This window comes from Synchiropus splendidus, chromosome 17, assembly GCF_027744825.2.
Source record: "Synchiropus splendidus isolate RoL2022-P1 chromosome 17, RoL_Sspl_1.0, whole genome shotgun sequence".
Classification (NCBI taxonomy): Eukaryota; Metazoa; Chordata; class Actinopteri; order Syngnathiformes; family Callionymidae; genus Synchiropus; species Synchiropus splendidus.
Window position 1 is genome coordinate 12,895,049 of NC_071350.1, and position 17,425 is coordinate 12,912,473.

Consider the following 17,425-nt stretch of genomic DNA (forward strand, 5'->3'; position numbering starts at 1 on the left):
GTGATCGTTCAAGTTCTGGAATTTTCAATTTTGTTTGTTGAAGAGAAACAGACTCAAAATATTTAGAAAAATATAAATAATATCAATATCTGAACCATGACTCTTGTTTTCTCAGGAGTATTTTATCTTCTTTCTGTCTGAACATTTTGCCCGTGTTCAGTTAAATGAATGAATATTTATCTTGAAGTAGTCATTGCATTTCCTGTTGAATAGCTCCTGCATGCAGATTGTTATTTAAAAAAATGTATAAAAACAAGATTAAAAAACAGATAAATATTGAGCCTGTCAGCAGATGATGTGTTGAGCATTCATTTTTTTTCAGTGTTTTAATGTGTTTTCATTTACATTTTAAAAGCATTCACTTATACATGCAGGTTATTGCTGTTAGTAATAGTTTTAACATTCCCTAAAAAATATAGCAGCACTCCGTGAGACCCTAGATTTTGGGAAATGACCGGATGAATAATGAATAAATTGACTTAAAATTCTATGCGTAATAGTAACACAGCTTATGTAAATGTGGTTCAACCTTTATCAGATGTGAGAACGTTGAACAGATTTCTTCGTTTCACGGAGGCCTAAAGTCGAACCTGCCGTTCCCTGGTCTCGTCCTGAGAAGAATTAGTTTCTAAAGTCTCTCTTGAAACCTAAACACCCACCGCAATATCAACAAAAAGAAGTCCAAATTGCACATTAGCGGGGTGTAACTCAGTAATAAAGACTTCACAGGGCCGGAGCCCCCGACTTTCCCCCGCCTGGTCGACAGCCAGAACAAATGCAGCGGCGTCCTACATCTCCTCTAATACATCCGATTGCCGACTATTGTGACCCTAAGTGATGGAGAGCAGTGCGAGACCGGCTGACACTAACAATGTTAACAGCCAAACAAATGCAGTCGGTATTGCTCTGACTCTCGCCGCTTCGCTCTGACTTCACAGAGAGAGAAAACACAACCATTAGGTATTTCCTCTCGCAGTGGAGAGAGGCCCAGCGCCGAGGGGTTTGAAGTTGTTTACAGGCAGTGGCTGACCCAATACCAAAGTTCTCTTCATTGCTGCTCTGTCACGGCTGTTTCATCGTGCGCTTCCTCAGTGACCTTCATTGTTGATCTCTTTTACTTTGTTCTGCATTGCTTTGCCATTAAAAGGTGCTTCTCCACGAGTCACTGCCGGCTCTCTAAGTGGCATCCAAAATGTTCTCCTGAGACGCTCTTGGATGTTTGTAGCTGCTCCATTGCTTTAGTTGTTTGAACGTTGGTGATAAAAAGATGTAATTGAGAAGATACTTGTCCATTCTAAGAGTTCACAGTGTCCATAATACGGGCTGTCACTTCCCAAGTCATGCACTTTGAGTTCTATTATGGGAGATGTAGTGTTTTTATCACACTTGAAACTACTGACACATGATACTAAAAAGAACCGAATTATAAGACACTACTTTTTTCATGAGGTCTGAACCCTGCGGCTTGTACTGCGACTCAGCTAATACATGGATTTTTACAGGTTAAAGAGCGTCACGTTGCCAAAATATTGAAATCACAGGTGTTTTATTCACCTTAAACTGCGCTGTTTTCACTTGAGTGTCCACAACAAAGCCGATGTCTTGGAGGACCGGAGACGAGAAGCAGCAGCTGAGACCAGCTGTGGTGTCATAACTTTGGACAAGCCGGTGAAAACAGCCCATTTCAGAGCTTTAATGTGAATAAAAGATGTTAGGAGTCCATGATTCAAGTTGAATGAGTCAGTCTCCATGCTGTTTTCAAAACTAGTTTAGACGTGATCCTCATGCATTTTTAAGTCGGGTGCACCACTGACCTTTATAGACTGGCGAGACTCATGTATGAGCAAGATCTATTTTCCTTCTGAAATGTAGTGGTTGCCGCTAATATTCCTGGTCGGCTCAATAGTCTGGAATTTACGGTAGTTCTTTTTAAATAAAAAACATTTAAATGTACTTTTGTGTCACCATCAAGTCATTCGATTCAACAGCTATGAAACAACAGAATATTTTCCCCAATAAACTTTCCGAAAAGTAAGTTTGCTTTGTCAGAGTGCCAATAATAATTAGATTTCTGTAATGATTTTGTGCCAGCTCCGTTGTCTGAAGCCTGTTTTCATTTGTTTGGTGCGATTAGCAGCGCCTACGAGAAGGTGCTCTTTCATCCAGATCTCCCGCCGCGTTCCTTAACTCGGCGGCACCAGCAGGTACCATTCCCGTCTGGCTGCGTCTCTCCCAGCTTCCTGCCACCCTGCTCTTTTCATTTAGTCCAGAAACGGGGATTCATAAGCTTCATCAGTAAACAAGGCCCGGCGACTCAGCGGGGAGGAAAACACTCTCTGCCTGTCACATTTGAAAGTCAATGAGCTGCAGTCGTCTTTGATACGTTACAGAAAACTGCCAATATCGTGTACATTCAGACAGTCGCACAAGCCGCCTTTAATTTTCCTCCACGGCGGAGTTTTTAATGAGCTGTTGACACTGATGATCCCAAACATCTGCTGGACCCACATAGTTCATGATGGGATAAAACCAATTAGACAGCACCACCCCTGAGCAGGAGTTTGTTTGGCTCTAAAGCACGTGGGCAACTCATCAACAGAAGCTTTGTCTGCCAGCTGACTCTCCCAACGGATCATTTCTCGCAGCCTCAGCCGGCACGGTGGTCCGCGCGCTCTTTTGTGTTGTCAAGGTTTCACTCGACGGAGAGCTATTGATGAATTCAAAAACATATTGCAGCGTTTGAAAGCGACGCCACGTCACCTCCAGGCTTCCAACTGCATTTTTAAAATGAGCTTCAGGCGTGCTGCTCTGCTGTTTAGAAGCATGTTAGATGTTTCTGCGGTCATGTGACGGGCCTCCGGGCAGATGAACAAGAATGTAATTCCCCATAACAAACATGCTAATAATCCTCACTTGCTGTTTTAAAATAAAACGGCTACATGATAGCTCTTTATGATGTTGTTAAAAACACCATTTCCATGACGGTCAAAAACAGTATCAAGCACCAGACTGTGGCATTGTTTGCTGAACTCTCAGCACAACCCTCTCAAGGAAACTCTTCCCGCTGGTTTCCGTACAACGCACAATGTTGCGGCTGCTCCACATCATTTCTAGTCAGTGAGGCATTTTTCAAAAAGCCGCAGGTCACGTAACAAGATGAGGATTAAGCCAAGGGGTGGCGCTACTTAGGGATTTACTCTTGAAATGAAATGGTAGGTCACGTAGTATATGCAGCACTACAAATGATCCTGAGCTTCATGTCAAGCTCATGATCATTTGTGAAGTAGCAATGAGTGTTTACGATCCTAACCCCAACCACAGATTTAGACAGCGTAGCCTCACTCCCATGGTGTCACGTAGCTTTGCTTGTTGACTTTAGTGACCTATGCTGACGCTAACGTCAGCAATCCGCGCTGCAAGTTGTCGCATTAGGCTTCCAATTGTTGCCACCATGGGTAGCATGTAGCGTAAAACAAAGTAGCAAGTTGGTGTTAGGGTTAGCATGGGATGCCGCTCTTTTCACTAAGTAGCATCCGACTTACAACCGTGATCAGGTCTGACCAACCAGTCGTAAGTCAGATTGGACGTAAGTGGAATGCCATTCAAAATAGCAGACGCGAGGGTTATAGGTTCTACTGTAATGGTAGATCGCTGTGTGAGAGTGAGCTGCTGCCGTAACTGTTGTACACAATACCGGGCTGCTACGTGATATTGAAACACGAACATGCAACGCGGAAAGCTGCATTCAGCATCATGACGCCAAAGTCTACTTTCACAACGTCTATATATTACACCAAGGGAGTGAGGGTGGGTTGATTTAGGATGCCACACGGCGCCAAGGCCTCGGCTGACATCTGGACCACAAAGACCACTTGAGTCTTTGATGTGCGAGGCCTAAGAAGTGCTTCCTATTTTTAGTGCCGTGCCATGTTTATTTTTCCGTTGACCGCAGTTTAGAGTGCAATGAATCGTTCGTGCAGGAAGTTGGTCGAAGAGAAGAAAAGTGGATCTGGTGAATTTTCCCGCCAATGGAGGCCAACAGACGTGTCCAGTGGGGATGGGTGGACTGGAGACTTGACCGCAATGCATACAGTGTATATTGGTCTTCAGGATGCGCTAGGGGCGTGTCTGCCAAGCCGATGTGTGAGAGTCTTACATGTTTGGTCCACCCGAGCTAGATTTAAGGTGATAGGGAGCAAGAGGGAAGTAATAAGATTTTGGCAGATGGCACTTACTTTGGGCGTTGTCCAGAACCTGTGACCGTGTTGAAGCCCTTCATTTACCAAGCAGAGATCGCACTGGAGCGACTCCACATGCCTCTGTGTTCTGTGCAAATTGAGGACGGGGATGCCAGAATGTTCGCTCATCAATCTGGCGGCAGAAGTACTAAAACACATTCTGCTGGGGAAAAGCTGCAATACACTGAAATGTGAAACACTATCTGGCTGCTCACAATCACACACAGTGGAGTCTTTGCCGCGAACAAGCCATATGTCATGATTGTCTTGCATTCTGAGGTATACGTTTATGAAAGAAATTGAGTTTTCTGGCCTTCTTCCTGGCGGCGCAGCCCTTTGTTCGCCCGCTGGGGGCATCTATAGAAGACTAATATTTTGTTTGATGGCCGCTCAGGTGAGTCTTGCATACGGTTTATTAGTATACACGCTCGCATAACTGAGACAGCCTTCTCACTTTCCTGCCTTGTCTCCTTTTCATCGCCTCATGAACATTGTGAGTATATTCATCCTCATTTTCAGCAGTGTTTATTAACCCCAGGTTTTTTTTTTCTGCTGCGATCAGAGCAGCGCGGGAGGTCCATAACAAAGCAGCGCCGCCAGAGGCTTCATGTCACTGCCGTCCTGCCATTTCAACAGTGAAAATGTCACTTTTGATACCGTCCCTAGGGTCAGTGTCTGGGTGGGGAGTCGGAACCCGCCGTTAAAAGGGACTGAAGGGAAGGGGCATTGCTGTGTGGTCCGAATCTTCACCCCTGTGTCATGTCCTGCATCACGCTGTATTGTTTGACTGTTTCCCTCCTCACACCACCGTTACCTTTGCGTCATGATTTTGCCGCGTCCTCACTTCTCATTAGCAGCATGTAGCCTGCACACGTTTGTCAAAACAGCTCACTGCATACCAGCGATAACAGGAGTACAACACCAGCACGTGTTACTGGTTAGACTGCTAATTATTTTTGAAGACAATATGCTCAGCAGCATTCCCAGCCACAGAGGGAATAAATACTCTTGGATGAGCTCAGCAAGTGTGAGATGAAATTATACTTGGCAGAGCGATACTAGTTTTTACTGCGCTGTGCTTTTGGTAATTTTTCAAAAAGTCAGCTTTAGTCTTTTAACACTCCCACCCACACACACACAGTGACTCACAACAAACTGTTGCTCATGTATCAAACGGCGATACCATCGCTTCACGTTTGCTTTATCTTTATGGGTTTTTATACTCATCTGTTTCCTCCCCTTGTGTTTGTCACGTATTTGTCTTCCCATCCAGATGCTCCCACCACCACCCCCATACCCACCACTGCCACCACTACCACTACTACCATCATCACCACCATCTCCTACCCCGATGCCAGTCAAGGTACAGTATCATGCTCACGCCGCTGCTGCTCTTGTTTGAGAGGTGACGCCGCATCATGCGCTTGGAAACTGTCAAAGCTCTAAACACTGTGTTTCTTACTCCTCCTTGTTTTGTTTTATGTGGCGCTATGTGTTGCTTTTGAGCATAACTTGCTTGCTGCTTGCTAAAAGTGCTTTCACTGGATTTCCATGAGAGACAATAGAGAAGAAAATGGCATTTGAATCCACCACATCATTTTTAAAGGGATCGTTGAGCATCTTTCTTCTCTGAATTTTGAGTAATTTGTCTTGTCAGCATGTGTTAGTTTTGCTGAATGATGCTGTATGTTATATTTCTAAAACATTGTCAGTCATGTTCATCATGAATTTATCTTTTTTTTTTATCTTACTCCCTCAAAATATTGTTTGTTCAATCTCCAAATTCTTCTTATTATCCATCAGTTCATTTCATCTTTTTCTCTTTTTATCATATTCACTGAGCTAACCTGAACCACAAATACTGCGGCGTACATCAGTTATATCGTCCGGGTCAAGTGAATAATAGTCATGTTTGATAGGGTTTCATGAAACAGTGGTTTAAAAGTGGTCTGAGGTTTCATTGAAATAGCCGTCCACAACCAGAGATTATGCAGCAGACTGTGCCATCTAGTGGCCTCTGAACATCAGGACGTGGTTTCATGAAACTTCATCTACCCATCATGAGTGAGTAATCCTTATTGTTCTGCAACTAATAAGAACTTTGTCGTTCAAAAATATATTATGGGGCTTTTACACCACAGAAGTCTGAGATGTGAGCACAAATAACCAGGACTTGATTCCACCTGGGGAGCTGCACTTTGGCTACATAAGCGGCGTGACTCCTCCCCAAACAGGACATACATCGAGCAGATGGTAGTTGAAGCAACAAGCCCAGATACAAATATGGAGCCTGATGTAGTTACCACTTTACCCAAGCAGATGGTGGTCACCTGTATTGTTTCTCAACTGGGTTTGTTTGGAGTAAAGTTTGGAGTAAATTGAAAACCTCAGACACAGTTGGAGAACTGAACCCAGATTTGTGTATTTTATGGACCACGTGCCTGCCTTGAGAGAGGGAATTAATTCACCAGAACGTACAGTATAATTCAAATATTCAACTCTGCTCGTAAACATGATGTATTTAAAAGGCCAATCTGCGATATGGACGTATGTGCTCGGGGTTAATTGTGTCTCTGACATTTATTAGAACCACAGTATGAGCCTGTTGAGCGTGGCGCATTATGGTTCCCGTGCACGCAGTAAAGGCGGATATATTTATGAAATATTGATTAACATAGGAACCTGCCAGATGAAATGGAGTTGAAATTCATGCAGCCTCATCTGTCAAGGTCGGCGTCATGAATTATGACTTTACGAAATACGATGTGTGTGTGAGAAATGGTTTGCAGATAGAAAGCTGCCAAAGCAGCAACCCTCCAGCTCTCAATGATATTCATTCGCTTCTTTGTTCCCCAAACTCCTTTTCACTGGGAGGTTTTTGTTTACCAGACAAACCAGGTGCACGAAAACATGTTGCTTCCCAACGCTAACACACTCACTGAGAGCAAAATCCATTACCATTGTTCTCAGAGGTGTGTAGCCACTGAATTGGGATGATGGTAATAGAAAATAAAATATCTCCCAGGCCACGTTCAGGATGGCCGTACCTGAAGGCACCGCCCCGCAAACGTGCTTCTTTTCAGTGACGTTATCGTTTAATGGTCTTGCTAACAAAGATTTGGAAGAGCGTTTCACGTTGGCCGACAAACAGCTGAAACTCAGGTGTACCTCAAAGCTCTGTGTTTGGATGCCTGTCATTGATTCTTCAGAGGTGGAATATTAGAAGTTAGAGATAAAACAATACTTTATTGATTCTCTTTTGAGGAAATTCACTTGCCCGTGTTGGGCGGAGTTTGACATTAACAGCGCTCTTTAGTCAACAGAGGCCTTTCAACACAGACTGAAGGAGAATCCCCACGAACCAGATCTATTTTCCATCTTAAATTTAGTGGGTGCGGCTAATATCTTCTATAGTTTGGGTTTTACGGTAGTCACGCCAGTTTACTTTTCACCTCCGCCGCGGAGGTTACAGTACCTGTCTGTATGTCAGCGTAACAACTGAAAAATGGAAAAACAAATTTCATTATAGTTTTCCAGATTGCGTCAGGGAACAAATGAGAAAGCGCTTCTACGGATTTTTTTGTTCACGTGGCGGAAACTGCCTCGCTTCCTGTCTGTGTGTTGTGCTGGCAGGTTCTGCGATGCTGCCTGTCTTGAGTAAAGAGCTCAGAAATGGTCTAAATGAAAATGACAGGGTTGAGTTTTATGAACTCCGTCAATGCTAAAGTGTGACTTCCCAGTTCACACACTTCAGAAACACCTTCCGGTGATAAATGGACGACACTTGAGGTGAGCATTTGTCACGTTGGATAATGAAATGCAGATGAGCACTCGAAATATGAGGCATTTTTTTAAACCGTCATTCGTCTTCTGCGGCACTCGCGGCCCCCGGAATACAAATCTGGGAGGGATTCTGCAAGTAAACACAATTCGTTGGCTGTGACCAAGAAATCAAGCGAATCTCTAAATGCAATCAAAGCCCGTCTGACGGACCGTTCAATCGGAACAAATCTCTGGAGGCCAGCGAGCGTCGCATGCATTGTGCTTGATTATGCCATCTGATTGGATTAAGGCGAAAAAGCTTGATATTGGGGCGGATTGATTGCTTGTGTACCCGGATCAAGTGGCATGAAAACTATCAGGCCTGGTGAAGGCAGACATGTCCGCAGTCCTGTTCCAGAGTAGCGCGGAGAGGCGTCCAGTTCCAGATGAGATGCTCTCTCTGGGAAGTGTCTTCTCTTCCTGTTCACATCAAGTTCCTTCTGGTGCTCCACAGGTGAATCCTGCCAGTGTTTCTCATTCACTACCACAACACTGAATGAGCTTGTCTTCAAATATTTATATGCTTAAAAGCTGCTGCTGGCGCAGCATCGCGCTCCAACTGAGCCAAGTAGGACCAAACTGGATCTGTGGTCATTTTCCGCCTCAGAGTCTGGCCTTTACTTTAATTCACTTATTTATGTTTCTGTTTGTTCCCTAAATGTGAAATATTTAGCAGCAATTTACTATGTATTAATGCAGTGAGGCGGAAAACAAGGAGGAATGTTAATCTTTCTTTAACCTTTGCCATAAATCCTCCACTGTTTTCTTAATAGTCCAACACTGTTGTGTTGGGTTCCCAACCCCGGTGCCGAGGACCGGTACCGGGCCGCACAAGAAATAATTCATTATTTCTGTTGTGTGTATGATCTGAGTCTGAAGGATCACTTGAGAGCCACAAATCTAACTCATTCACTCGCTCGCAAAATGAGTAGGAAACAGCTGTTGCGAAGGGGAAAAGGTTCAGCGAAGAGATGGAAGAGCTGACAACTTCCACGAAGAAGACAGTTTTTAACAAACAATACCAGGAGTCGTACTTGAAATATGGATTTATTGCGGGTGCCTACCATCACTCCCAGTCTGGTTGCAGAGGAACAAGCTCAGGGCTCCCAGTGAGTTAACAATATAAGTTAAATATATGCTATTTTAAAGGCACGTTTAAACGTTACCATAGCGACCAGAGTCAGAGAGCGTTAGGGCACTGGTCGAGAGGAGGAGAGTTTGTGAGTCTCAGCGGGCACACAAACATGCAGAGGCCTTATATGACGGGTCAAAGTGGCAACTTCATAGCCCCCGGGCCACGTTCCAATTGTCAAGTGTTGACCGGTCCGCAGTGATAAAAAGATTGGAGACCACTGGTATAAAGTCATCGCTTCACTCCCACACATTCTCACTGCCATACTGTCACATTGTGAATATTTCCAAGCAAACATTTGTATCCCGAAGTGGCACCGCAGTCAGCCTTCCTTGTTGCGTGTTAAAGCATGAGACGCCGCAGCACATCCTGAGAGCTGAGGAGCGCGGCACCCATAAGAAAGATGGAGGTTAGGGTGAAGGCACTCCTTTTACGCTGTATTCTCTGTATGTCTGTGTCAGCACACGGTATATAGCACTTCAAATGATCATGCGCTTCATTCACTCTGAAGTACTGTAGTAAATTGAAGTAGCAATAATGGTGCTGGGTCACAGCTCCTGACCGTCACCCCACACAATGGTCCCAATCCCAACCCCACCTTCCAAGAAAGGAAAAGCAGGAAGGCATCGCAAAGGTCCACTAGCGAATAGTCGCTATAGGGAGGGAAAATGTGTTGACGGCTCGTGTGTAGGACATTTGTCGCCAAGTCACATCTACTTCAAAGTCTGTCTTCTTGCTTTGGGCCTCATTTTACTGACTAATATCACACTGTTGGAGACTTAATAAGGCCTTTTTTAAATGATAAAAGACCTTCAAATAAAATCTAAAAGGAAGTAATATCATTGTCTGACTGCATGTATTAAACAATAAATAACACCTCATGCAGCAGGCGTCAGTACCAGGTGCCAAATGGTCTCCTCAGTCCTGTTTGTTTAATTCTTCGAACAGGCCGCGCGGCTGCATTGCTCGACTTTATGGCAAATACCCGGCACCTTTGTGGCTGTGATGGCTCCACCTGCCAAAACAAACCTAAGTCGTGAAGTGCCAAAACTGTCGAATTAAAACAGCCCATTAGGAGATGATGCCAGATGTCCTTTATTTGAGTCCAAAAAAGCGCAGGGGCTGTCTATTACGGCGGCGCGTATAGAGTGAAACCAGCACGCTCGCACGGCCATAATGGGCTTTGCCAGTTGATTTCATTTACTCACAGAGTGCCGGGCTGATCTGAGACCCGCTGCCAAACGAATCTAGCAGAGTGCTGTTGAAATATTTTTTTCATCAATTTTCCATTAAAGGGCCAAGATAAAGCACTTTAGAAAATCTATCAGGGCCCCCAACACTTGGCTTTTATGTGCTTTGGCGGGCTTCGGTGACATGGGGAAATGACTAAATTGCTATTTTCAGATATCTGTCTTATAGCTCCGACAATTAAGACGTGTTGTGCTAGTCATGTGACTGACTTATGGGCTTACATTTTTATTAAATCCAGCCGCCCCTCGCTCCTGTGCGGCTGTCTTTTCTTTTGAAATCCAGAAGTAGCTTCGGCGTCGGAGTCGGAGTGGTCATGGCCAACATGTTTTGTGAGCCACAGTGGGACAAATGTACATTCATCGTCGCTCAAATTCAATACTTCCCTCCACCTCACCCCGCTCTCTCTCTCTCTCTCTCTCTCTCTCGCATCCGAACAATATGACGAATCATTTTCTTATTTACCACACCGCTGAGTGAACAATGCCACTTAATCCCTGAATGAAGAAAACCGATAATAAATCTGCGCTGGCTGCAGAGAAACAATCAGGCGGCTGGCTGGCATTACTTTTAATTGATGAAAGACCATAAACGGTGCCGACAGCCAATTCATTTAAGCCACACCACAGACACGGCGACACAACAGGCAGGAGAAGAGAAAAGAAACAAATATCCTTTGCGTTTGTCAGGGTCTTAAATTACATAAACACCATCTGGTGAATTGACTTCACATTGCCTCCGACTCGCACTCGGTAACAAACGCGCATTGTGTGCCAGATGATGTGTGGTATTGTTCCCACTTTTCGCAGTGTGAGTCCACATCCATTTTGAAATTGGAGCCAGCCTGTGATAAGTTATTTGATTAAGGTCAATTGCGGCGCCATAACATACCATCATGTGGCGTGCGGGCCCGGGAGAGCGCCAACCATTACTGCCCATCATAAAACACACTTGTCTGGAGCACAACACGTCTTCGTAATGCGGGCCTGAATTGTCCTCTGGAGGTATCAGTGCTTCACCGGGATGAGATGAAACTCATAAAGCATGGGTTGGAGATTATCTGCGCGCTGTATACTTAAAAAATCATACAGTGAAGACAGTGTGTTATAAATCCCTTGCTTTGTTTCGGCACTCTGTCAAAACTTTTGTATTGGAGAAGACACTTGACTTGCTAGAGCCTTGAAAAACATCACACAAAAGTCTCCTCTGTCTCTGCTATAGGGGGTGAAAGGATGCGTCTCCCCGACAGGTTGGGTTGTGGGAGGAAACCAGAGTGGTAGGAGGAAACCCATCTGATGAGCATGGAGGACATAAAAGTTGCACAGAAAAGTACCCTAAGTTGCCTAGACGTCAACCTAGGGTGTGGAAGTTATCAAACACAATACCAGAGGCGTGACATACTGGAAATGACTAAAACATAGTTTTAAATCATGAGATCAATGTGTCAAACTCAAGGTCTGAGGGGCCACATTCGGGCGCTAAGTCATTGCATATGGTTTGCAAGAACTTAACCCTGTGGGCGCCAGAGATTTTTCATTTCAATATTCAACTTTGACACCACTATTTCAAAAAGCTGTTCCTTGAAAATGGTTAGGGATGAAGGCATACCGGCAGTAAATTCACTCAACTAGCTGCTGTATATTGTGACATCACCTGGCAGCAGCCATAGGGACTTATGTCATATTAACAGATGTTTATCTGAGTCACTGGACACATGCGCCCTCTGTCTTAACTCCAAAACTGCGATAGAAACAGGCCCATAAGTGATGCCCCGATTGGAGTCACAGGTGTCCGCCATCTCAAGTGGTAACTACATCACACTCCATATTTGCTTCTGGACTTGTTGAAATGCCGCAATGCTGCCTGTCACAAAGGGATAAAACTCATACAGTTAGTTTCAGTACCCATTTAAAGATGTCGATACGGTGTCCCTCGAAGGTCACACAATGTACGTTTTGGCACTGGTACCCTGTTTCCCTGAACAATAATTCATAATGGTCGGCAAACCACTCCTGCATGTTATGTACGGTGTGGTGATGGGGATGTAGTGAATTCAGTGGAAACCAACACATGCATTTACTTTTTTAAGTTGCATATATTATATTAATATTAATACTGCGAAAGATTTTTCACTCACAAATTAGTCTTTCCGTTTGATGTAAATGAGTCCAGCAGGAGGCGACGTCTCACCACTCACGCGACACGGCTCATAACGCACTGCAACAGTGGGTTCCTTCATTATTGTCGACCTTGTTGCTCAAATTTGTGTTCCTGATTAGACACGGTCACTTTCGGAAACTTCAATAGACGTTAATCCTGTTTGAGCTAGCGCTTGTTGTTGTTTGACCCCCGCCGTGATTGAGTTCGACACCGCCGTCCCGCGGGATCGACTGAGACAAATTGTGTTACCGTAGCGCCTCGGAGAGCGCTTCCTTGGACAGATATTGTAATGTTTTTATTTCCTGTCGCTTGTGCTGCGTCTGTTTTCATGGGTTGTTCGTGTCTCGTTCTGTACCCCGTTTTTTAAGAGTAGTATTCCCAGCTTATCTTGGGTCGCTCTTAGTTAAAGGTGTGGCAAGATCCTTATTGGGAAGACAGAAGGGAAGAAGTCACAAAGATGTGAGTCCGAAATAGACGTTCCCACAGAAAGCAATCTGGCAGCCAGCAGGGGAACCGCCAGCCCAACTGCAGGCCTCACCCTAATGCATTTCTGCCAATATAATTATGATTGGCGTGCAGTTATCTCCGCGTGTTGAGCTGGATGTCACGTCACAGCGAGTCAGCAAAGGGCTCGCGGGAAGTAGGCGACCAGTCGCGAAGCTGATGTGAATGTCACCGAGGACACGGCGAACGCCTCGGTAAAGCCTCTCAGTCCGAGCGTGGAAGAAGGGGAGGATGCTTGGAAGTGGACAGGCGATCATTCAGTGGCAGACACATTGCACCCCACCCCACCCCACCCTGACCGTCTAATGAGGGTTAGCAAGCCATGCTGCGTCGCTGCCTCGCCTTAAAGGGGCTGACGCTTCATTTGACATTGAATGACCACCTGCACAAAAATGGAATACACCCTCTTTATCATCATCGTGTGAGTTAACTGTCGGCAGCTTCATGACTTGAATATCTTTATTTATTATTTAACGTCAACAATGAAATAGGAACTTCTGATATATAATGGGTTCCCTCTCACTTTAGGCATTTCAGATGTCAACCACACACGACCAGTTTTAAAACTCTATTTAAAAAATATGAATAATAATTCTATGAGTTGGGATCAAGTAAACAATACAAGTCATTCGAAAGTATGTGTGCAGTTGTTTACCGCACCTGACCCGGACATGCACAGAGAGCCCCCTAGTGGCAGTCGAGCACCAGCCCTTTTTCTTCTCATCATTTTCCTTGCATGAGAAACGTGCCCCATTTTGTCTTCATTCTCAGATTCACGAGGAAAAAAAAGTTACTCTATCATCCACTGAACCACTCGAACCATCAACCTGTCGCTCCACGGCAATACAACTCCAGGCCACTGCCAAGTCACATGCTAGGAGCCTTTTCTGCGAGCCTGAGCTGCAGCCCCCAAAATATCTGTGCAAGCGCCTGTGAAATGGGAAATGTTGACAGAACACTTCAGGAATAACATTGGCTTCCTGTGTCATATACTTGTGATCGGGTTACTGAGCCTCCTGTGTTGCCGTGTTGATTCGCTTTTGACGTCAATTGTCGCCACTTGTGTTGAGTCCCGTTTTTTTAGCTTAAAGATTCATACATGACATTCCCAACAGTTACTGTAAAAGTAACATCCCCACTCAACAGATTACGAGTCCTTACTGCAAGAAAGAAAACCAATATCTCTCTCATTAATAAAGAATAAAATATCAGTGGAGCAGCTTCATTTCTCTTTTGGGTTTTCTAGTGTTCCAATATGATGTTGTTTGTAGATGTAGATGTGGATGTTTGTAGATGGCCTTTATAAATGCTAAACAAGCAACAAGTCATGTCGATGACTCGCATAGTGAAGCAAGCAAACCCTGACCTCGAAAGAAGCTATTCTCATACTGAAGTCAATCCAGAACCAGAGGAAGACTATCATTGACTTCAGGCAATGTTGGACCAGGAAATACAGTATATCTGTTGAAGTGATGTGTTTTTCAATCTTCATCTAAATTCATCCTCAAATTTCAGTACTGTTTTAGACCAAAATTTACTTTCAGACAATTCTACCTTAACTAGTTTTGCAGGAACTTGTTTTGCCTTTTTGTGCATGAGAACATAGGTTAGGTTCAGGTCAGTTTGGGCTTCCCAGCCGGTCCAGTGACAAGTACGTTTGGATGAAATATCACGTGGATGACCGTCTGCGGCAGAGACCAGAGCGGAGTTGACACGGCCGATGCGGAGGCCGCAGCCCCGGGTGGTGTTTAAACCCAATGACATGCCGCGTGCTTTAGCATTCTTGCAGCAGCTTGCGGAGACGGGAAATTGCAGTGTGGAAAAGAAGTGGCCTGGAATCATGCGAGCGGAACATCTAAAAGAATCTTCGCGCACGTGGCGTTGGATTTCATAAAATCCAGTGTTTAGTCGCCGGCGGTCTCCATTCAGTGCAAATGAATTTCATATGGATTCCAAGGTAATTGCTGACTGTATCGCATTTTCACGGATGCACACAGAGGAGACTCACCTGTGGAGGCAGGTTCACTTCTCTGAAGGCCGAGTTATTATCTGGGACGTGTCACGGCGAATCCATGTTCCTCACTCTTGTGCAGAGAGCAATGTGCGGGTTCAACGGGAAAAGTAAATACGCAATTAGCGTGGAGCCGCGAGAAGTTTAGTTCAGCTGCACAGGAGTTGGACAAAGAGAATAATTACCTGCAATTCATTTGAATAGTCGGCAGTTTTCACAAATTGGTAATTAAACTCTTTGCGAGCTTTTGCTTGAAACCAAGCTCGGTAATTAGTTTGTCTTCAACCGCGAGTTAAATCTGGAAGCGTGATTCTCTTGAACAAAGCGTTCTCTATTTTAGGCTCCTGTTCTGTGTCATGGCTTCATGGCTTTCTGCTTCTGCTGGAGGGAACTTTTTCTGCTTTTTTCCTCCTCAATAATTGCAGAAAGAATATTATTTTACACTCAATGAAAAATAGAAAAATGTGTTGTTTATTTTGTAAATAAAACTAGTAATATCAGTTGGAGCAAATACGTATCATAAAAGAGATCTATTTATAAACAAACATCAGTATCTCTGCCATCGAGATTTGAATACAAAAAAACAAATTGAATTAGAAAAAAAAACATTCTGAAAAATGATGTTGGAATATGTCGTTTCAAATGTCATCACAGAATCATGTGGCATTATTAACTTCTTCTATACGGTGTTTGATGGCAAGTTGCACCTTAAATAGCATGTAGATTGGAGCAGTGTGTGTTTTTCTCCGACATGCACGTGACTTTATAGCGTCACAATATCTGTGTTACCTGTAAACACCACACCTCAAACCGCGGTTCTGAGTGCTGTCAGTCTTGATTCGGCTCCGCCCACAGAGCAAGGACACGCCCCCAACGCAATTTCTGTGCCATCAGTTTTGAACTCGTAAAAAAAGATTCGTAATCGTAAAGAAAAAGTTTCAAATCTGAAAGTAAGTGTGTAATGAATTCGTAAATACAATTTGAAAATTAAAAAAAAACTACTAATTTTCACGCTGTAATGAAAAGTTTTACTACGTAAAACTTTTTTTTCTATTCAATTTTGTTCTTTGTTTTCAAATTGTTTTTTTTTTTGTTTTCAAATCTGAATGGCAGAGATATCCCTCCGTAACTGTCTCTAAAATACACTGCCACTCACTGGCCGGGCGGAGTCAGTACAACGGCCTGACTCAATTGCGCGGCACCGTCGCTGTGACGCTCCGAGCATCCGGTGTTCCTCAGTGGTGGCGTCGCCGTGCCAACCCAGCCTCAGTGAGACGCACAGTGATGCAACATCTCCGGCACGTACTGCAACATTATTTCAGCATGAGTTAGTGTTGAGAAGCTCACGCTGTGACGGCCATCTGCCTTGACTGAAATTAAAAAGCAGCATTTAATTGAATCTCATGTCGCTGGGATCCCCAGGATTAATGGCGCCGAGCATTTGAAGCTGGGGAAACACACACCAGTGCATCATGAAACGTGGTTTCCGTCGCACATGGTGGCAGTGGTGTGTGTCGCTGCTGAGTGGCTCGTCCAGTGTGTACCGTGAAGTGTTTGTGTACGCTGCCTTTGGTTCCCTATGATTTCCCTCAAGCCTCTGTGTCTGTTGTCATGTTCTGGTGTTTTGAATGCTTGCTTATGGGTGTCATTTGTTTTCTCCTCCTGCCCCCCCACTCCCTCCCCCACCTCTCCTTTTATTTGCATGTTGTTCCTCCTGTTGCACACCTCCCTCCACCACCGCCATGTCTGTGCTCAGACACTTCGCCCAGCACTGAACCCGCAGCTCATGGTTGGTATCTCTACTTTCCTCTTTTTGTCTCTCTGTTTCTGTCCTTTATTGGTGTCCTGCGGCTGCATGGTGACACTAAATGTTGCGACCGTTTGGGAGCAATCCGTGGGAAATCTCACTGACATGGCACAGTACGGCCAACAGGTGGCGCTTGTTTATAATTCCTGCCAGCTCTGCTGCATGACCAATCCAATGTTTACCTGTTGCTCTGTGCTTTCCACTTTACAATGTGAGTCACGACAAGCCGCATTTTAAATCAAGTCATTTGTTTTTCTTTCTTGATAAAGTGTCAGGCGGTACTGAGAGCGTGCATATGTCTGCCAAGATGCTCATGCCCCTTTTAAATAGCCAGGAGTCTCAACTGAATATCTGTAAAGGGGCCCTAATGTTGTTGGGGTTTTTTTTTCGTTTTGTTTGTTTTTTCTCAGTAAAAACTCCCACAATCACAGTAGTCTGCATCAAAAAAAAAGTATATTACTGAATCAAATGATGGACCCACACATACATTTAAACAACAAAAT

The 17,425-nt window shown here is 44.4% G+C and overlaps 1 protein-coding gene across 6 annotated transcripts in view; it reads left to right on the plus strand.

Moving 5' to 3' along the window:
* The window catches only part of cadm1a (cell adhesion molecule 1a), a 277,911-nt gene that overhangs the window by 236,469 nt on the left and 24,017 nt on the right, over window positions 1-17,425 (plus strand). For 3 of the 6 annotated variants that reach the window (XM_053846562.1, XM_053846563.1, XM_053846567.1), the window contains 2 exons: window positions 5,512-5,601; window positions 16,872-16,904. The exons of 1 other annotated variant lie outside the window; for it this stretch is intronic. In XM_053846562.1, coding sequence (XP_053702537.1) covers window positions 5,512-5,601; window positions 16,872-16,904 — 123 coding nt within the window. The remainder of the gene's footprint in view (window positions 1-5,511; window positions 5,602-16,871; window positions 16,905-17,425) is intronic. 2 more of the 6 variants (XM_053846564.1, XM_053846565.1) reach the window with 2 other exon arrangements.